Below are 23019 nucleotides of genomic sequence, written 5' to 3' on the forward strand. Positions count from 1 at the left end.
ATAAAATGGATGTTGTGCTGAATATGAACATCATAGTGGATTTCTCTTTCAGTAGCATTTACTATATTGCAGATTGTGTTAATCATGGTGAGTGTTTTTACTGTCCTCTACAGATAAGTATTCACTTTTTTTTATTATAGGTATGCTAAAGATGACATGAATATCAGAGATCAGCCCTTTGGTATACAGGTAAGAGTCATGATTTTGTGATTTGATTTGTGATTTTGGCTCCAAGAATAAACCATGTGGCAGAATGATTCTGTTGTTCATTGTGGAATTCAGAGCATTTTCTGGCCACTGGAAATACTCCACATAGGGAAGCCGCCAATGTTCAGTAGTATGTCCTCCTGATTAATACTGTGGAGAACACACAAACATAGGAGAGTTCTGTCTTAAACAGGTCATGTGACAGGTTTCCTTCTTTTGCACTGAATGGGGCTTCTCTTGGTCCAAAGTCATGAAGCACACTGCAGTGCTCTTCATTTGTCAGATATGGTTTTAATTGAAAAGAGCAGTATGGTCATGGTTGGGACATATGGCTGCTAAGTCTTATTTTCTGACTTTAGCATATCTGCGGCCTATTTTGTTTGCTAGTGTTGCACTTCTGACGAATAAACTCCACAGTGCGATCGGGGTTGGGTGAAATTAGGGTGCTTTAATATGAACTGCAATAGAATGGAGGACACTCATCACTGAGGGAACAAGTGTGTAACTGACTAAACAATAATACAGTATATGAAGCATAACAACTGTGCAGGTACAGTACAGAATTATTGTAATTAACATGTGCTCTGTCTGCTGGGAACATCCTCCCCCAAAGCTGCACTAAGGAAGATGCCACCTGTCCTATAATCACACTGCATTTACTTTCACTTGTCACAGGAACATTAGCTAGACCAGTTTAATCTATTATTCCAAGTTATGCTTATAAGAATCATCTCCCTTACCTGCAATAGAATGGAGGACACTCATCACTGAGGGAACAAGTGTGTAACTGACAGGAAGTTCCCTCAGAAACAAGTAACTAAGTTTCCCTTTCCACTTACTGTGCAGCAGGTGCTCTGGTAAATGTGTCCTCTCTCTACAAACAGAATTTTAGCTTGGAGTGTCACTGTGTCCTCTCTGTAAAAACCGTAGTTTAGCTTGGAGTGTCAATGTGTCCTCACTAAGAGAATCTTAAAGGAGAACTATGAGGTGAGTGCTTTTCACTCACCTCATGGTTCTAGCCGACCTGTGACAATGAGACTGTCACAGGTCGGCTTAGTAGATCGGGAGGTGAGCGAACACATACCGGCGTTCGCTCACCTCTCGATCCTGTCACGGCTCTCTGCCGTGACAGGGGAGGGGCTGGATTCCCCCCTCCCTGCTCTGTTTCGCCAGCGCTGACTGGCGGAGGGGGCGGGTACAGCTGACTCTGCCTCTAGATAGGCAGAGCCAGCTGTCAGTCACGGAGCTAGGCGGATCCCGGCACAATTGTCGGGATCCGCTTCAGCTGCGGCTTCTCAGTATACCGCGAGCTACAGCTCGCAGTATACTGAGCCTAGGGTGACGGGAGGACGCTAGTTTGTGTCCTCCCGTTACCCTAAGGAGAACTATGGGGAAAAGCCTTAACCCCATAGTTCTCCTTTTAACATGTTATTTTGAATATTATTTTGGTTGTGTCTAAGTTTATATTCTTTACACTAGCCTTCACTGATAGTTGTTGCTCTTTACCAAGTATGGGAAAACAAGGAGTTCTATGGCCGACCCACAATACTTGTAACCAGCCTGTTAATGCCCCCCTATACTATTTTATTAGGCTGGTAAGCCTTTTAAACCTATCGTTACACCTTTTTCCCCCAAAGACCAACAAAATTAGATATTACTTTTTAGCAAAAATATAAAAGCTTACCGCTTGCACCAAGGGTTCTACACCAGGGTGTCTACTTATAAAGCAGCAAGTTAACTTTCCCCAGACATTCTCAGGTGGAGAGTCAATCACTGTCATTTACCTGGAACATTCACTTGCAGAGAGTGTTTGCTTAAGACACCATTCACAACTGAGCGACATGGAAATCGCGCGACTTTGAGCGACGTGTCGCGCAACTTCTTCCTATTGGGCTGTATGCAATCAGGAGCAATATCGCTCAAAATCGCTCTAAAAAAGGGTCATGTAGGAGCGACAAGCTACCAGCGACGAGCTACAAGCGATATTGAGCGATGTGATGTGAGACTGTCACAGGTCGGCTCAGTAGATCGAAGGTGAGCGAACACATACCGGGTTCGCTCGCCTCTCGATCCTGTCACGGCTCTCTGCCGTGACGACAGGGGGAGGGGCTGGATTCCCCTGTCCCCGCTCCGATCTTCCAGCGCTGACTGGGGGAGGGGGCGGGTACAGCTGGCTCTGCCTCTAGATAGGCAGAGCCAGATGTCACTCACGCAGCTGGGCGGATCCCGTCATCTACGTCGGGATCCGCTCCAGCTGTGGCGTCTCAGTATACCGCAAGCTGTAGCTCGCGGTATACGGAGCTTAGGGTAACGGGAGGACGCTAGTTTGTGTCCTCCCGTTACCCTAAGGAGAACTATGGGGGAAAAACACTGACCCCATAGTTCTTTAACATCAGATTTACAGAGTACAAAAAAAAGTGTTTTTGTATTTTTTTTTTTAACCTTAGCTTGGTCCCAGACCACACCAATATAACCCTTTTGATTGTTAGCACCAACAGTAGGAAAAAGCAGGGAATTCAATGACTGCTCTAACATTCTTATTAAGAGTAGATATGGTTTAGGAGCACAGAACAAGACTGATGGCAGCAGTATTGGCATGCACCAACACTGCAGGCTAGGGTCATTGTGATGCAGTGCAGAAGCTCTGATGTGTAGAATGCTAAAAGCATTGATTTTATTTTACTAGAAAGTCATGTTTTTGTTTTGTTTTTTGCTTTTTTCCCACAGGTTCGCAACGTCAGGTGTATCAAATGCCACAAGTGGGGTCATGTGAACACAGACCGAGAATGTCCACTTTTCGGTCTCTCTGGGATCAATGCAAGCTCAGTCACTGCAGATGGGTCAGGTATGCAGGACACGTATTGTTTGTTGTAATCAGGTGTTTAATCACAAGCCAGACTGCATATTTAACTTGGTAGCCTGTTCTTGCTGCCCATAAAGTCACACTAAACTCCGGAGTTAAACTTAAAAAATATACATTCAAGTACTTTAGCTATTAACAAAAGTGTATCTAAGACACTTCCTGTCTTCGGGTTGCACTCTTACTCACTGTACTGTGTCTATGGAGAAGCAGCGTTGTATCCATAGGACATGACTACAGAACACAAGAGTAGAGGTGTTTTGTAGTTCACAGATATAGCTGGGAAGAATGTAGCTGATAAGAGTGCAGAACAGGCAGAGAGCACAGGACATTATTAGCTCACAAGATTTCTGGCAGGATCAACAAGTATTTTTTTGCACCTATCAAAAAGATGTAACAAAATTATTTCACTGCTTGAGGACGCATAAAATACAAGAATTCACTGCTGAAATGTCTCTTCTGTTGAAGTGACCCTTCCCAGACCCTTTGGAAACTGCCCAGTCATGACTGTCTCTACATGGATGTTTTTCTGCCACTGTCACTTTGTAGTCACTGGTGAATATTTAAATGTGACCAGCAGAAATGGCTCACCTGGTGCTTTTATCTACCACTGACTGCTTTTCGCGTGTACAACAAGGATACCCGGTACTGCTAATATTAAGGCCTAGATTTGCTCAAATGTGTCAGTGGGCCTTGTTTTTACTCCGGAGGATCTTCATATGTACAGATTTTATTGGCTTGACATTTATCTATGGCTTGGTTAGGGTGTAACGCAGTCCATGATCTAAAAAATTATGCGCAGAGTTTTATGAATGAAGAATAATTGCAGTTTTATATAGTTTTTCAGGATTACCTTTTTTGCAGTGACCCACTTCGAGAACCATATTTTACACCATATGCTTCCAACCTATGGTCCTTTTGTAAGCTTTCTGTGTGAATTAATTTCTTCCCAAAAAAAAAGACATGGACCCGACTACAGTTAGTACTATGAAATGCAATGTTTGCATTCAGAGAATTGTATGAACCTGAATTTTTTTTCTAGTCCCCAGGTGTTTTTTTTTTTTTTTTTTTTTTAAAATATCTAGTCAAAATGGTTCCTTTTGATAACATAACAGAGAACGACACAAAGCGCGTAAAAACGCTAGGGTATGTCTAAAAATACACACGACTATGTTTTAAGGTCACCACCCAACAGCATGAGGAGTCAGGGGAGGTTCCCTCTTGACGCAGCCCAGCCTGGCTTCATGGAGATGCTCAAATCCAAGGCTGAAATGATGAAAAAGATTTGCTAGGTATCTCTACATGGTGGCTTGGTCTTTGGAAAGTTTAGAAGCTTCAGAAAGGATGGCATTTCAGTGTTATCGAAGAGCTGGTACTTTCTGTTCTACAGATGTCAGGTGAACATATAGGGAGCGGGCAATAAGGCTGTGAAAAGGAAGGCAGCGTCTGCCAATAGCTTACAGGCAACGGTAGCAAATTGAGTGAAAATGGTGGAAAGTAGGATAACGCTGAGGTACTTTGTACACAATCCCTGACCTTTCACCTGACTGATGTTCTTTGCATCCAATGTAATGGGTTTTTGTCAGAATTCGGAAACTTTCTTTTTGACATTGTTTGAAAAGCTAATGTGTTTTAGCACCAGAGATAGTCTCTTTATCTTTGCTCGGTGAAAACTAAGGTCAGTACATAAAAAAAAAACACATTATTCAATTTCAAAATCATAAAACTTTCCTATTAAAAGAATAGAAGTGACATACAATACATGTAGGCGTGTGTGTGTGTAGACCGGCAGATTCATAGATTCTTTTCCTTTCAATTCCTGTTCCTTATGTTGTCTCAAAGTGTCAGTTTAGTCCTATGGTCTATGATCATGTCAGTGTAACCACAAATGTAAACTCCTTTTTGTAGACGTCTAGAGAAGTTGCATCACCATATAAATCAGAATATAACAGAAAGGATTCCAGTCTTCAGTTCCTTGTGCAGGTCATGGGACCTAAACTTCTATTCAATTGGTAAAATGTTCTTTAACAGAAAACTTATCAGATAGATAGATGGATAGATTCTATCCTATCTATCTATCTATCTATCTATCTATCTATCTATCTATCTATCTATCTATCTATCCATCATTGCCCAGATGATATGATATTAGAATTGCTTTAGAATTAATCGTGTTGGCATTCATGGGACTTTTTGAAATGTACTAATTCCATACAGTAAGTTGCTTTCTGAAAATATGTGAAAAGTTATTAGCAGCCCCTGTCCCAGTCTGCTGTGTACACACACACACACCGTATTGGCCATAGAGGCACACTCATTGTTTTGCAGAGGGACAGTGATGGTACTCCAAGTCATGTAAGTTGAGCTGTCTATCTAGTTTTTAACCTGAAACCAGAAGATCCCCCTAGGCAGATAGCATAGCTCATGCATGTACTTTGTGGTGCTTGTATTAAAAGAAACCTGCTCAAAAAGAAAACCTAGACTGATACTGCCGAACTCTCCATGTGAAAATGCTGGTTTCCTGGCTTTCATGCTGATATGACTTCAGCTGACCTGAACATTTAGGTTGCCAGTGAAGTCCAGAATTCCTAAACTGCAAAACTCTTTTGGCTTATTTAATTAAAGTATTAAAACCCTTGGATGAGCTTGTCAGCCTGGCAATTTCGAAGGGGAGGTCAGCTGATATTCTCTCAGTAATGATTCCCTTGAATCGACACATTATTGTTAAGCCATTTGTAGAATAAGATTTAAAACCAGACAATGTCATACAACTGATAGTTGATTTACTGACATTCAGTTCAATTGACATGCAGCTATCCTGTCATAACATAACATTTAAAAATACATTTGAAATCTACTTCTCTTAGTTACTTTGGCAGATGATGGTGATTACAGCAAATTGATTACAGAAATAGTAATTCCGTATCAGTCCAGTCAAGGATTCTTATGGCGGTAGGCATACCATGCCTTCCGATCTCTGATTCAATAGTCAGATGGTATCTTTCACAGACTCATTAGCAACAGCTTCTCTTTACGCTACGTAAAAACAAAGGGTCATAAATCCGACAACATTTGCTATGAAAATTAGTGATTGAAATAGTAGTAAGTCCCCGTCTTCTGACCTATTATGCGTTGTAAAATGTTTCTACTGTATGTGGATGCATTCCTGAAGCTGGACATCTCTTGCTGAATGACTAGATCTAGTTCAACCTCATCTGTCTACAGTGCAGGAAGACTGAGTTACTATTACTTTGGCTGCTAGGTTTCATACTATCCTTTTTCAACCCATTCTTATAAATCCTGACAGGTTTGCTTTAAGAAATGTCACTAGCTGAACTAAAAAAATATTCCAAAAGTATTTTAAACTCTCAATTTTTTCCCGGTAATGAATCCAGATCAAGCAAATATACATTGCCCACCCAGTAACGTATTTCTTGACATTTATGCCCGACAAATTACAGTCATGTGTCTGAACAGCTCCAACTTTCTCAGCTTGGCTTCCCTGAACTTCCTGTCCAGTACAAGATCACAAGGGACAGAGCAGTCTCCAGCAGCTGTAGCAGAGAGGAGGGATACCCCAAACGCCCAGACGCTGCATATGTTATTAGGCTGCTTCCACTGGATCCTTGACGAATTAAGCGGCTAGAGATAGGAGAAATAGACATGCTTCCTACGTTTGTACCTGTACGATATCATTTATCGACTGTATATGTGTTATTTGTTTACTGTAAAATGTTTGCTCAAAAATAAAGAATTTAAAAAGAAGAGAGGAGGGAGAAAGGACAGAAGCAAGGGGGAGGGGAGAGGCTTGCCCTGCTGTGCCTTTGTGTTTGTGGGGATACACACAGCTTACTAGCACACAAGGATGGCTCCATAGGACACTACAAGGGAAAGCCACCCTAAAATAGAATATCAGGGCCAGTGCTCAGGACCAGCTGATTCTGAAGGATTCATCCAGTGTAAGTGATTAAATCAACATATAAAATAGTAAAACAAAAAACAGACAGCACCTTTCCTAGTGTAAAAACGTTTATTTTATATAAAGTAAAAAGTCTCATAAAATGTACTCAGAGATAAATTGGAATGAGCAATAGGATAACAAGCAGATCCCAGAGAAGACCGACTAGCTGACGCGTTTCGGGGGAGCTTCCCCCTTCCTCAGAGCTAGTAAGTTACACAAAGACACAGGAATATATACACATACACGTCATGGGGGTCCTGTGGCAATCGACCAATTGGTAACCAATCAATCAGCACCAATCCTCTGCTCCATTGTACACCAATGAAGGCACAGATGACAACAATCAAGGTAAACTTAGACCCTATAGGAAGCATACACTGATTGCTTACCATATGTGAAATGGCAAACACTTCCGATCCTCCACCATGTCAGCATGATCATCGTTATCCCGTGTATGTCCGGGCTAAAGGCTGATGTCATTACCAGGGAGGGGCCTGGGATTGGCTATTGTAAGAAAAACAAAGAGGACAGCGTGCGTTCCAGCTATAAGCTGACGTCATAGCAAAGAGAGGAGCCTAACACCGGCAATGTGCGGGGAATACCCAATGAAAGGAATAGAATGAATACAGGGGGTGGAGAGACCTGACATGGAACAAATGCAGAATAAAGAACGCATGCAAATAAAAATGATATGAGACCCTGAATGTAATACTGAGCAGCCAGAATCCAAATGACTGGTAGTTTATAACATATAAAATAACTTATATTTTGACTTTAATATCTCGTATAATAATTTCTCTGAGAGTTCCTCTTTTAACAGTCATCTTTTACCATCTCTTTGTTAAAATAGTGCTACGTTAACAACGAAGTGTCAGAAATGCTGAATGATCAAATTTGGGGGTTGACTGTCTCTATTAATGTATCAGTCAGAGTTCTATTCCTTCCTCTATGTGTTTCACTGTTCTTATGTTGCCTTTTATTCTCCTATGCCTTTAGCCTGATGGCATACTAAGCTGCCAAGGCCTGGGCCTTTTAAACCTATTGTAATTATTTCAATAAGCAGAAAATGTTTCCCGTACGTTCATAATGGCCGGCACCGCAGGAATAACGAGTATGAAATGAGCATTTAAAGGCCATTTTGAGTGGCACGAATTTACATCTTGCCAATAGTGAAGTGAGCCATGGGTGCCAGTTTTTAAGTGGAATAATGATCATTCCAAGTAGCTGGATTTTAAATATGAGCCATATTTCACCACTGTATTGTGCTGCGAACATGAAAGTTTATAGCTGGCAGTCACATATTTTTCTGGTATGGTTGCTTTGTGCTGGATGGTAGTCTGCCAAGATGCTCGTTGCTTAATCTAGGGAACACCAGGACCCCTTCTTGCGTTGTCCTGTAATGAGAATCCTCCACAATACAACAGGCATTAGTAAGTTACATAAGAGGAGAATCCGGGCTCCTCGTTTTAAGACAAATGCAATTATTCTGTATTCCAAATCTCCTGGCTGCTGTTTTAGAAAATCATATCCGATGCTTTTCCCAGCAGAAGATTATTGAGTTGATTTAGCTGCGATTTGACTTAACAAAGCTTCAAACACATTCCTACCGCGGAGTCAGAATAAAGATAGGTAGATATCAGTGATGCATTCAAACCAAAATTCCTCTTCACAGGACCATCAATGCACCCCTCGGAGTTAATGGCGGAGATGAGAAACAGTGGGTTTGCTCTGAAACAAAATGTACTGGGAAGAAACCTGACCGTAAATGATCCATCGCAGGTAATGATCTTTTTTTTATTTATATATTTATCTATTTTTTCTTATCGGTAAGCTGAAAATATCTATACATTTACATCTGATTACTTGAAAATTGCTACTTGGCATTTGTAGGGTGGTGGTAGAACATTAAATGATGGCAGAGGATTTTTTTTTTATTTTAGACTTGCTATATAGGGAAATATTTTTTTTTAAATTAGTTTGTTTTGGTTTTTAAATCTCTTCTTGCTTAAATTGATCAGCGTTCCCCTAAGTTGTAAAGTGCCAAACTAGGTAATGGCTGTCATCCCCAAGTACATTGTTCTGTCCCTGATACCTGCTGGCAGAGCCCAAAGAGGATTTGAAAAGGAACAATAGAAAGAATTTGTATCTAGATGGACACAATGGTGATCGGCTGTGCTCCACATTGACTTGATGGTGCTGGAATAAAAAAATAAAAAAAACTGGGTGCATTAGGCTTTGTATCATCCCGACACACAGAGATTGCTGTAATTGAATATTCATAATAAAAGGCAGCTATCTCCACAGCAACAACACACCTAACTGTGATGCTGGAGCTGCCTGATGACCACTCCATAAAGCTTTTTTCTCCAAGCAATCTGTTCGCAAGGCACTTTAGTGATGGATTTGTCAAGAGCTTTTGAAGACAGACAAAGCACTGCATGGGCGCAAACTGCAACACATTAGAACACTTTGTAAAGGACAGGGATATTAAACTTAGTGCAACATATTACTTTCACTCTATATTCATGTTTTGTATCTTGTCCATTTCATTGTGCTCTGCTTGCACATTACATTGTCCCCCCGATGTACAGAAGGCTTTTATAGCAGTTGAATGTTTGAAATAGAGACTTCATGCTAACAACTGAGCTGTTATATTGCATAAACAAAGTCCACGTTTCTTGTTTTTTTTCACCATTTTACTACTTTTGCCATCTCTTCTGGAAAAATGTGCAAAATTATTATGGGGTCATTTGCTTTGATAGAAGCTGAAGCTTTTTTTTTTTTTTTTTTTAAGGTCGAAATAATAGTTGCTTTTACTACAGTCAAGCCTATAGTACAATGTTCTGAAACATCTGTCTTGCGATGATACAGACTCAGCAATCAGTTATATATTTTTTGTAATCGTTTTCTTTTTTCCTTCTTTGTTTCATGGTTGATTTCATCTGATGTCATTGAAGTGTAAATATGAATGGGGTAATTAGGCGTGCTAACTTAAAAATATTTGGTTGTATTTCCCCCAATAGATGTCATAGGCACAGCAGGAGTGATTGGGTGGACCTAATTCAAGTTGTGAAGTCTCTTCTCCACTAAGGATGACCCTACACATTACATTCTGATTGTACAGTCTTCTTCATACCTCTCTGATTGGATACCCCTTGCCTATGAGTCTGGCAAGGGGTTTAAAAAAGGTTGCCAAATTGTTAGAACTTAATAATTCTGCTGTAATGTTAGGAAACAAATCTACTAGTGCTGTAGACTTAAAATGACTGGTAGTTTGTTACCAACAATTCTCCAACAACCCTAAAATTCAGTTGAGAGGTGAGCTGGTAACTTGGAAAAGTTAGATCCAAAGCACATGCATCTACAATCAGAAAGAGATTGCACTAATTTAACTGCATGTAAGGTGTGCCTGGAAAATGCCCTTGCTGTCTAAAAGCATTAAAGTAAGACTACAGTTTGCCATTGAACATATAGACAATAGCCAGGGCTTCTGAAACCATGTGTTGTGTACTAAAGAATCAAAGATAGACTTGTTTGACCACAGTAACAGTAGGCATGTTTGGCGTTAAGTTGAAGATAGCATTTCAGGAGAAGAACCCCTTACCAACTGTGAAACGTGGTGGTGGAAATATGGAGTGGGGTTGCTTTGCTATTTTATGACCTGGGCAGCTTGCCGTTATTGAGTCAACTATGAATTCTTCATCAAATCAAAGTGTGCTTAATCAGAATGTGAGGTCATCTGTTCGAAAGTTGAAGTTGAATCGGAAATTGATCTTTCAGCATGATAATGATATGAAGCACTCTAGCCTATCCACCAAAGAATGGCTCAAAAAGAAGAAAAGGAGGATTAGGCACTAGCCTAGTTAAATCCCTGGTTTGCCATGTAGAGATCTCTGTCCTCTGTTGTATCTTACTTACTGAGCTAAAATAGCCCTAAATAAGTCATCCCACCCCCTCCTTATTTGATAGCAAAAGACAGCATTGTTTTAATTAGTTTAACACGGGCTGCTAGAAAGTATGACCGTAGTTCTGGGCTTTCTTAGGAAGACCAGCATGTTTTATAATGTGTAATGTTTCTGGGGTTTTTTTGTGTGTGTTTTTTTGTTTTTGTTTTTGTTTTTTTGTTTTAAGATTTAACACACTTTAAAATACATAAAACTTTACTTTTATAGTTTTTTGTTTTTTTAATATAACACTTTTGCACAATTGTATTTTTCACGAAAACCATAATATCCATGGCAGAGAGGTTAAACTTCTAAATAAAAAACAGTTTATGGTTTCTAAGTCACCAAATGGATCTTTAAGAAACATCTTTCCCAGTTGGTGTAAAGGGGAGGGAGGGTTTTCAATGATTATTCGGGATGAAATGGAATCTTCAAAAAAAAAATATTTTGCATAAATTCCACAATTTCTTTTTGGTAATAAAAAGCTCCACTTTAATCAATTTGATGTTCTTGATGGGGTTACACAATGCTGCATGTGTCTGTGGTTTGTTTTCTTATTTTTTATTTTTTTTGTAGGTTTATGTTGTCAGTGATGCAGAGGAGGAGGAAGATGACCCGGAAGTGGAGTTTTTAAAATCTCTAACAACAAAGCAAAAGCAGAAACTTCTGAGGTATGAATGCTAGGAAGTGGCTAAATAATTATTGAACTAAACAATATTACCACCCACCATATCTTGCTCCTACTCTCTACATCTCTCAGTAATACACACACTGGATTTACTGCTTCAACTTTAAAGTGACATTAAACCCTCAGATTTTTTAACATAAACCAATACTGTAATGTGTGCCTTACTGTAATCCATGGTAATTTCCCTTCTCTTTGCTGCTCTTCCTTTTTAAATGCTCATGTCTTCTCATGCTTGGGGAGAACTTCCCTTTGCAGCTGAGTGCCTCTTCCTGTAGTGCTGGCTCAGGTTGCAAACCAATACACAGACACCATGTAGCCATTCCAGAGACAAGGCAGTCTGCTGCAAAGCAGAAGTTCTGCCCAGCATGGGAACAGATACAGATTTAGTCAAAGTTTTTATTCGTTTCAAACAGGAGAAAAAATATAACATACATAGCGTATATTCAAAGGGTATGCAGGTATACAGGTAAGTTGGTCTAGAGGACCCAGTACATTTGAATGACTCCCGACAGGGGGGAGGTCTCAAGACATAGAAACAAATGAAGAGCTTATGGCGATGTAGGGCATATGAGCATCCGCAACTGAGCAGTGCTTTACGGCTCTGTATACCTCAATATATGTAGAGGGGAGGGGGGGGAGACAAGCCAATAGATGCAAGACAAGACAAAACAAGGACAGGACAATACAATACAGATAGTGGGGGGACGAGAACGGTCAATTTGCCCGTGAGGGTAGGTAGTAGCCTCAAGTAGTCACCTGAGACAGTGCCCAGTCTACAACATACGATACTAACAGAACACAGTAATAAAACAACTCCTAACTATGGTGCTGAGGTCAATAAGGCAGAAAAAGCAGCTGAGTCTTGAAAGCATATCCAGGGTAACCATAAGTTCGATCGGGAGATCGGGCGATAACTCCCAGGCAAGGAAGGGTCCTTACCTGGTTTTAATATCAGGGAAATATGTGCTAGCAGGGATTGAGGGGCAAAGGGACAGGAAGGGGAGATAGAGTTAAAGACATCCACCATTAGTGGGGAGAGTTCAGGGGCAAAAAGTTTTAAAAAACCTTGCTGTGTAACCATCAGGGCCTGGGGCTTTACCGTTTTTCGTGGCTTTGATGGCTCTAGTGAGTTCCTCAATGGTGAAGGGAGAGTTAAGGGTAGAGTGTAGCCCAGGGGATATGGATGGCAGGGGAGTCCTGTCTAGATATTCGGATAAAGCCATGGGGTCGCGTAGAGGGGGAGGTGTGTTGTCAAGGGAATCTAGATTATAGAGCTTCGTATAGTAATCATGAAAGGAGTTCAAAATGTCAGTATTTGAATGTACAGTATTACCGTCAGGAGAGCGTATGGATAAGATAGAGAGGGTGTATGGTGCGGGCCAATAAGGAGCTGCATTTATTACCATATTCATACGATCGCTTCAGGTAGCGATCCATGTAGCGTAAGGAAGCCTGATCTAGTAGCGCCAGCAATTGTTTACAAGTATTTAGGAGTTCCAATCCCGTGGAATCGTCTCCTCCTAGTTTGTGATCTCTCTAGTGTGGTTATCTTTGCAAATAATTAGGTAATTTGCTGGGATCTCCACTTCTTAAGTCTGGCACCATGCTTGACAAGGATTCCCCTTATTACGCATTTGAGTGCTTCCCACTTAATGGGGAGAGAGGTCGGGTCATTAGTATGATCTAGTTGGAAATTAGAGACGGCCTGCCTGATCTCCGCACAGCACACTGTGTCAGAGAGGAGATTGTCATTCAACCGCCAGAATGGGGAGGTGGGTGGCATCGCAGAGAAGCGGAGGGAACAGAAAAGCGGCGCGTGATCCGACCACACGCGAGGTCCAATGCTTATACCCGGGGAGGTGTCAAGTAAGGTTTGAGAGACAAACACGTAGTCAACCCTACTGTAGGAGTTATGTGCATGTGAGAAAAAGGTGTAGTCTGTGATGTCAGGATGTAGAGTCCGCCAAAGATCAAGGAGTTGCATGGAGGCAAGTTTAAGTTTCAACTTACGTAAGTCTGAATTCGAGACGGAACTTCTACCAGAGGATGCATCTCGGCGTGGGTCTAGAGGCAGGTTGAAGTCGCCACCCATAATTATGGCACCCTCCGCGAAGGACTCCATGACCCTCAGATAACGCAGACAAGCGGTAACCTGGGAAAAATTAGGCAAATGGATATTCGCAATTGTATACTTGGAGCCGTTTAACGTGGTTTTTAGAAAAACATATCGCCCCAAAGGGGTCAATGGCAGAGTCCAATACGTTAATCTTACATGTTTTGTGAATCCCAATGGAAACGCCCTTAGATTTAGTAGAGGGGTCAGTGCTGTGAAACCATTCCCCATAGTAGCGCTGGGAACAAGCTGGGTGCTTCCCAGCGCAAAGGTGCGTCTCCTGCAGGAGCACAATATCAACCTTTTGCTTATGCATGTGGTAAAGAATCTGGGACCGTTTTAGAGGGGTGGTTAAACCCTTTCACATTAAAGGAACCTTTTGACAGGGACATGCAAAAGCAGAGTAATCAGCATAATGAAGGTAACAGTGTGACCGATCAATGGTACGTACCGCCCCAGGAACACATAAAAGAGACAAGACCATACACAAACAAAACAGGGGTGACAGGACAAAGAACATAAAGAAAAACAACCATAACAAATAGAAAGGTGGCTCGCAAGGGGAGCCCAGATGGGACTGTACCATAGAGCCATGCCCACCAGGACAGGCTCCAGGTAGAGAACCCAAACATCTAAAGCTGGCCATATGGCCAAACACCTACTGTAACGTGGGTGACCTAGTGTGGGGGCAGGGGGGCCCAAACGGAGAGAACAGATGGAAAATCTGCTCGTGGGCGGCGCCCCACCACCAGCCTAGTAATAATAAACGCATATACATACTAAAGTAAGGATGGGGTTATGCATTGTAACTTGAACGATGCAAACAACATAAGGCATATCAGTGAGCTGTAAACTGAAACGGAGATGGTTTAACCAGCATGAACCATAACCATGAACAGACACCCCGCTATCTAAAAGCAGGGGTGACATGGGTTCCTAAGATATAGAGAACAGGGCAAAACAGTGTTCTCAAACTGTAAGGAACATTCCGCCATGGGACGAAAGTCTCCGGACCCCATTAGGTAAGCCGCCTAAAGGGAGGAAAACAAATCACTTCACCGAGGTTGCTGAGGAAGCAGATCTGCGAGGAGACTTCGTCTGCCAGTGTTCACGGACCGGGACATCAGGAAAGCTCGTGGTGTAGGGCCAATCCGGGAGGGATACCTGGGCCAGCTGAAAAAAGCCAAGGAACCGCGGCAGGTCACCCAGATGTCGGAAGATCGAGGATTTCCCATCGCGGGATGCAATCAGATGAAATGGGTAGCCCCAGCGGTAAGTGATGCTGTTTGCACGGAGCACTTCCAGAAGTGGTTTGAGGGCTCTGCGCATCTGGAGGGTACGGCGAGATAGGTCCGCCAGAAGGAGATTTGTGGAGCCGTTAAACTGGATCTCATCAGACTGCCGTGCCGCCGACATCACCGCTTCTTTAACTGAATAAAAGTGCACTCTGCAAATGACATCCCTCGGGCGGTTGGGGGTGGCTGACCGCGGGCCCAGGGCCCGATGTGCACGGTCAATCTCTAGCGGCTCGTCGTTGGGCTTCCGCAGGAGTTGATTGAAAATAGCACGTACCATGTCAGGGAGAGTCGCAGGTTCCACTGATTCAGGAATCCCACCGGAGGCGTATGTTGTTGCGCCGGGATCTATTTTCCTGGTCATCCAGTTGGTAGATCAGGTCGTGTAGCTGGACCGAGTGGTCTTGCAGTATCTGATGGTGTAGGTCCAATCTGGAAGATACTGTGTCCTGGGTAGTTTCCAGGTCATCTAAATGTGATCCGATATGGGCGACATCTGTTTTGAGCCCAACCATCTTGGCCTTGTAGGCGGACTCCATCCGAGACACATAATGCTCCAGATCTGCACGTGTAGGCAGTGAGCGAATATAGGCCTTCAGGTCATCCTCACCCTCTTCCCGGCCGGAATCTGCAGGATCCACTGACTCCTCTGATACTGAAGCCATCGACGGAGAGTGGGGGAGGCCTATCCGAGGGGTGGATATACCAGCCTGAGTGTTAGCCCGTCCAGCAGGGGATTCCGCACGTGGCGAGTTCCGGGCCTGTTCAGATAGGCCCAATCCAGCCGGCGGGGCCGCGGGGGAATGCGGCGACCTCTGCGAGGCTTGGAAGAAGGTGGAGAGCTTCCCCGATTTACGTCCACCCGTGCCCGGAGTTGTCTTGGGGTGTCTTTTGGTACCCATCAGGTGTTTAGGTCGCTAATGGAGCTGTAGAAAGGCTGTAAGGGGCGCCACGCACGGGAGCAGAGGAAAGATGCGACTCACTCCGCCATGCGCCGGCCACGCCCCTACAGATACAGATTTAAAATGAAGAGCAGCAAAGAGAAGGGAAACAACCATGGATTACAGTAAGGTACACATTACCGTATTATTTTATGTAAAAAAATCTGAGGGTTTAATGTCACTTTAAGTTTAAGAGTATAGGGTTGAATAACTAAAGATATAGGCTGTTCACTGGTCAAGTTTTTTGCTAGTGTCTTAGGAGGATGCCTTTTCTTCAGCTCTACTGTGATAAAGACGATCACTTTCTGTTTTTCTTGTTGTTTTTTTATTTTGATTTTATTTTTTTCAATCCAACACTCTTCTGTACATTGCTGGTGCTTCTACCAACTGTCTGCTTTTTGTGAGTATATGAGGCCCTGCCTCTTACCCTAAGCCTATACATTACCTTTCCATCACATTGTTGAAAGATGTCTGATTTTGAAAGGTGAGGGGATAGTCCGACTGCACTGGATGCCCGCAGCTCACTTTTTACTAGTGACTCTGAGGCTGCTTGAAGCTCCCCCACTTATAGTACCAACATCCGTAGCCTGAAGTCATATTGCCCTCTGCTATCCTGTCCTTGGAGTCCTCTTTAGCTTCTTTCGGGTGTGGCTGGGTCGTCTGCCCTTTATGGCTAAGGTTTTTACCACAGTCATGCAAGACTTTATGACACAAATCACCCAGTTCTGATTACACAGGCCATAAGCTTGCTCCCGTGCACTCTCCAGCAGATTCTATATCTGATTTGGAGTTATGCTCCTTGCCCCCTTCTTGGTTTCTCACATCAGACCTTTCTTTGTCAACACACAGACTAGCAGGTGTCCATCAAGCCCCCTCATCTTGGTTGAGGTGTTATTGCTACAGTTACTGTAGCAAACAGTTTCATATGTTTTAACCCACCCTGCCCACTGTTGCCATACCCAAAAGGGGTTCTGAATGTCTTAATTCGGGTCCAAAAATTCTGAATAGAATCCACCAAATGTATCATTGCCTCCCTTCACCAGGGAGACTTTCTGGCTTCTGTAAGCATCAAAGATGCTTAATTACATGTTCCAGCACATCAGGGATTCCTACACTTTGCGTTGGGGCCCCTACACTACCAGTTTGTGTTCCTGCCCTTCGGTGTCTCTCATCTGCATCTTGGGTATTCACAAGGTGCTGGTCCTAATATTAGCCTTGTTTTGCTCTCATGGCATCCCCATTGTGAAATACTTAGACAGACACCTGTTAAGACTGTCATTGAGAGTGCTATCGTGCAATGTGTCTCTGACTGTCCAGACGTTCGAGTGGATTCTGAACCTTCGAAGGTTCTCGTGGGAAAAGTCAGTTTGATCCCTGGACATACAGACAGACTTCCTGCAAGGACATGCTGTTTTTCTCAATGGATGAAAAAGAAAATAGAATTTTTCCAGTCACTGTAAAATCTTGGAGTCCATTTAAGGTCACATGTCCCATTCCTCCGTGTTTACGATCATGCTCTCGGGGACATCACTACTGACTTCATCAGTGGTACCATACAATTGATATGCCTTTAAAAGTTCCTGTTGTGCTCAAAGGGGTTTTTAAACTACTTTACATGCGTGTAAATCACTGACAATTGATGCTGCTCCTTGATGTTTCAAACTATTAGCTTCCTGCAGAATCAGCTGGCCCCCTGAGCACTGATCCTCTTTTAGGGAGGCTCTTTTCCCTTGCAGAGCCACCCTTGTGTGTGCTAGTAAGCTGTGTGTCTCTACAAGCACACAGGCACAGCAAGGCAAGCCTTCCCTCTGCTATCCCCCTCTTCCCTTCTCCCCTCTTCCCTTCTCCAGCCTAGTAGATGAACAGCTGATGGAGACTCCTCAGACCCTTGTGATCTTGTACTGGACAGAAAGTTCAGGGAAGTGGAACTGAGGGAGTTGCATGTGTTTGGAAACGTGATGACTGTAAGTGCTTGGGCAAAAATTTAAATAAATTGCTAGACAATGTATATTTGTTTGATCTTTATTCATTACTGAAAAAAAGTTTGATAGTTTTTAATACTACCTTTTAGGGCTGGTAATGATTAAAATTTTCGTGTTCGATTAATCTAAAATTTTTTTTAATCAATTAATTTCGATTAATTATAACGCACATACAGATCCAACTACATTGGCCTATACACATACAGCACAGCAATGAAGTAATACAATGAACTAGGATCACACTAATCCAGCACGTGTGATCCTAGTTCATTTTATGACTTCATTGCTGTGCTGTATGTGTATAGGCCAATGCCTTGGCTGGCGCTCGTGCAGAAAGTTTAATGGGCAAACTCACCGGCCCAAGTAGCTCCGTGGGCAAACGAAAGGGGGAGGAGTCTGGTGACGTCACGGACATCGCCATCAGCGGACTCCTCCCCCCTTCCCTTCGTTAGCCATCACGGACATCGACGTCACCGGATTCCTCCCCCCTTCCCTTCGTTAGCCGACTGAGTCACTTGGGGAAGGAGTCCTGTGATGTCCGTGACGTCACCGGATCGCTGACGGGACTCCCGGAAGCCGGCTGAGAGGTGAGTGTTTTCATTAGCGATTTAAAAAGTTTAACGATTAATCGAGAAATTTATCTTTTTAATTTCCACAGCCCTACTACCTTTTAAATTAGTGAGTAAAGCTTCTCTTTCAGGGAAACCAGAGGATTAGCTTAACTGTCAGGGAACGGCCTACTTTTTATAGAAGCTGGCAAGAGCCACTTGCTTTTTTGTCATGGCAGGTTCCATCTACACTGATGTAAAAATTTCCTTTTTTTTACATCACTATTTTTCTTTAGGGGGGAATTGATGGTTTAGAGAAGTAGAGCCTGTGCCAATTATCTATTTGCTGACTGTGCCCCTGTTGGGTAAGTTCTCCTTTTATACCAATGTGCTCCGCACAGGAAATTAGGGGAAATCTCTCCAAGTAGGCTTATATGTATCTCATTATGTCCCCTCCCTCTTTAACCAGTTTAGTCTATTACAAGTTACATTTCTATGTTTTCTGTAATAAATACTGAAGAATTCCTGGAGAGAATCAGTGCTGTGAGCAGAACTCTGAAATGATTGTCACCATTTTCTCCAGTCATGTATAATTTGTTTGGCTACCCTCTAACAAAACACATCCGATTCTTTAGTTAGAATCAAACTATCTGTGCATCTTATCCAATCTGACCCGTTCCACATGGGTGTCCTTATTAAATAGTTTCATGTGCTTGTTCTGTACTGAGACAGACAAATATAAAGTCTTATTAAACAGCATGATCCTTGCGTTTGTGAAGTGGCAATGTATACTGTAATTGGCTCGTCCATTGAGGGGAAAATATTCAGCCATGCCTAGAATGAGGGGAATTATAGGATTTAGACACGGAGTTGTTGAATAGTTTCTCTATTGGTTAACTTTGTCTTGACAGCAGGAATGCTGGGATTACACAAAACAATGGTGGGTGTTTACGTAAATTACACGCACATATTTTTTCTAATGGAATATATAACTAGTTCAGGCCATAAGCCAAGTAATATTTTTATGCTGTGAATTTATTTCATGGACAATGAAGAACCAGTAAGCTTTTTCCCCCATTATGTGGGCACAAAAAACAAGAAATACTACATACATTATTGAACGTGGCTGGTGTGGAAGTTCATTCAGGCTAGTAAACCAGTGCTGATTAGCACAGCCTCATGGCTTGGTTCAAACATTTCTTTCTTTTGCTGAAATACCTGTGTTGCTGGCTGATTGGGAATTTGGATCTTCTTTGCAACACACTCAGCCTTGCACTGAACAATACAAAGCTTTTTTTTTCATATTTAAAGGAAAACTGTAATGTTTTTAAGTCAGTTATGTTATAAGTTAATTCCTTTTTAAATTGATGTTTAACAGTAAATGCCAGGAAGACATAAACAACCGAAATTAACGCAGCTCTGTATTCATAAATACATAATAAAATGTATTTATTTTTTAATTCAATGTGAAAGGACACCTGTAAGATGATAATATTAGTTCTGCCATTGCTGACTTGTTTTTTTAGGGTGCACTCTTCAAGGCTGTCATCCTTATACTTGCTGCACTATTTAGTGAGTCACTGGCCTAGAACAAGCATATTAGGTGTCTCCACATCTGCTCTGCACTTTCTTGTTCCAGTTCAGTGGCTTACCAAATAGTGAAGAAATGCACTTTGACAAATAAGTTGGCAATGGCAGAGAGAGCACCTTCCAAAGCAAGTCATTGATAAATTTGTATGGATATGTAGATCTGAGGGAGGAAGGGTGCACAGAAAGGAGTGATAACAAAGCTACAGCCCTTTCCAGAACTACCTTCAACCCATGCCTACAGAAATAGTCTAGTCAATCAATGCAGACAGCTCCAGACTTCCTTATGTATCCCCTTGCAAGCAAGTTAAAAGGTTTTGCCCATGCCCTGATCTGTTTTCAAGATGGATATAATCACAGGGTCTTCTAAACTGATGCTAATGGTAGGAGTTGGCAGGGCACTCTACGTGTAATGTGTCACACATAAATAAAAATGCCCAACTGCAACTCCCAAAAAGTAATCAGTCATTTGGTGGGTTGGGTATTAGGAGCAATTTCTGCACAGGCACTTATAGGGGAGCAGAGAAGTCCCCTGTCATCAGTGCAGCATCAAAGTAGTAGGTATTTCTTAGTAAGCTGCATTGGCATGCAGACCACTGCTTGTAATGTCCACATGTGAAGTGTGTGGCATGGTAATGACAGCCTGTCTGCTGATGAAGGGTGTGAATGAAACTGTAGGTCATTCAGATTCATGTTAAAGTACAATTGCAGAGCACACTCTGCAGCACACAGTGTATAAAAAGATAAGTGATGTATTACCAATGAGGAGCACATCCTGAACCACTGGGGGGAATAAAAGATCAGTCTAGAGTTGGGCTTTAAGCTGAGTGCAAGGGTTTGTGGGCAAAAAAACTCCAGGTAAATGAATTGATCTGTTTCGTGTGCACAATGTCATGGATAAAACTAGAAGTTCGCCAGTTTTTCTGTTGCCTTTAGTTGCTGTACAACCTGCATCTTGGTTTGACTTTCATTATTTACTCCTGTCCCAGAAAACTAGATCGTCTTGAAAAGAAGAAGAAGAAAGACAAGAAAAAGAAGCTAAAAAAGAAGAAAGGAAAGAGTAAGCAGAAGAAGCATAAGAGCAGCAGCCGCAGTAGTAGCTCCTCCAGTGGGTCATCTAGCAGTAGTGACAGCTCCTCTGAGAGTGAGGATGAGAAAAGACATCGGAAAGATTCCAAAAAAACAAAGCGTGCCAAGGAATCTGATGATAGCCGTAATGACTGTGAGGATAAAGCAGTGTCACAGAAGAGCAGAAGAGAAGATGAACCTTCATCTAGCCAGAGGAAAGGTCATGGTGGTTGGGAGGAGAACCGCAGCTCCAGATCTGAGATCCAAATGTCTCAAAAAGAAAAGAGGGAACATCACAGGACAGAGGAATACAGCCGATCACATCAAAGAGAGGAGAAATCAGAGAAAAGCCATAGGCCTGAGAAATCTCGATCTAAACGGAGCCCAAGTAATGAACGATCAAGAAGCAACAAGTATAAAAGCAGGAGTCCAACCAGAAATGATCATCGGGACAGGAAGCAGTATGACTCTGAGAAGAGGCGCAGAGGGTCGAGGAGCAGAAGCCGAGACTGAGGGAGACGTAGGAGCAGTGAAAGAGATCAGTCTTTTACCTACTGCAACCAATCTAGTTCTAATATGTTTTTTAATAGACAATGTATGAGGGAAAGAATTTAATTGGATTGATTTTAATAGACAACACTTGTATAAATATCTAGTCACAGTCAACCAAATGGTTTTTCCCTCTTAAATAGAAAGCATTGTTTATTACTCATTTTTGTTTTACGTCATTTGTTTTTCTTTTGAGACTTGTTTTCTTGTTTATCCAAATCTTCTTCTAAAAGGGCAACTGTATTTTCATTAAAAAAAACCCTTGCCATAGGGAGACTTCTTAGTGTGTATACATAAGCATAGCATTTTATAAACGTAAGGTTATCATTTCATTGCTTGGCCTCTACGGTATCTTCCGATGTTCCTGCATTAGCTAAATGGGGCATGTGTGTGCTGGAGGAGGAAACTGAAGGGTGGAATCTGTGCCTGGCTACCTTTTTATAGTAAATAACCTGCCTGACACGGACCCCGTCCCTCACTTCTCCTCTTGGAGGATTTGTCTGCCCCTTCAGTAATTCTGAAGGATCTGCTCTGGCCAACTATAGACTGGACATCTGTATAAAAACCTTCCTCATATAAAAGGTTATATTTCATCCTTTGGTAGCTTACAGACTTCTTATTGCATGGGAACATTTTGTTAAAGAAAATCCATGGGCATACCATGTAAAAAAGGCCTCGGGTTTATAGAACAAGCATCTTCCAGAAAACTCCAGCCACTGTGGTATAGACATGTCTACCAGATTCTATGATTGAGCAGTGCCCCCCTTTCACCCATGAATCTGTTGAACTGTTGGCTAAGGAGGCTGCCCTTTGCATTTAGTAGGTGCAAAAAGTGGCAGGATTTGGCTTATTTACAGACGTTTTGATTGTCTTCTCCTAAAATAGCTTTTTTTCCCCCAGTGGCGCCAATTTCTATAGGACAAGCTGTTTTTTTTTTGGGGGGGGGGGGGGGGGAGCCCCCTCCCCCCATTAACAAATGTTAAACCCGCCCACTCTCCAGAGAATAAATGTTAGGATGAGATGAATGAGTGATGTGTCTTATCAATGATAATTGCTAGTTGCTTAGCAGCCATCATGCTGAGACAATGGCTTCAATGCCTTGAGTCATTAACTTGGAACAAATATGCAGATAAGAAATTGTGACTTCTTCCAGCATGCTGGTTTCTTGTCTGTGACTTGAAGCATTGCAGGCATTTGTTCAGCACAACATCCAGGGAACCAGCATCTTCAAAAGGTCAACAATGGCAGTCCTTTTCTGTTTCTCTGCACACAGATT

General features: G+C 42.3%; 1 protein-coding gene across 3 annotated transcripts in view; it reads left to right on the forward strand.

Moving 5' to 3' along the window:
- The window catches only part of CIR1 (corepressor interacting with RBPJ, 1), a 32878-nt gene extending 11076 nt beyond the window's left edge, over nucleotides 1–21802 (forward strand). For all 3 annotated transcript variants that reach the window (XM_018572552.1, XM_018572546.1, XM_018572547.1), the window contains 5 exons: nucleotides 141–189; nucleotides 2935–3052; nucleotides 8701–8807; nucleotides 11549–11643; nucleotides 21116–21802. In XM_018572552.1, coding sequence (XP_018428054.1) covers nucleotides 141–189; nucleotides 2935–3052; nucleotides 8701–8807; nucleotides 11549–11643; nucleotides 21116–21707 — 961 coding nt within the window. In that variant the 3' untranslated portion in view covers nucleotides 21708–21802. The remainder of the gene's footprint in view (nucleotides 1–140; nucleotides 190–2934; nucleotides 3053–8700; nucleotides 8808–11548; nucleotides 11644–21115) is intronic.
- The last annotated feature ends 1217 nt before the right edge of the window (nucleotides 21803–23019 follow it).

Source organism: Nanorana parkeri, unplaced genomic scaffold (genome assembly GCF_000935625.1).
Source record: "Nanorana parkeri isolate BGI_ZX_2015 unplaced genomic scaffold, ASM93562v1 scaffold44, whole genome shotgun sequence".
Classification (NCBI taxonomy): domain Eukaryota; kingdom Metazoa; phylum Chordata; class Amphibia; order Anura; family Dicroglossidae; genus Nanorana; species Nanorana parkeri.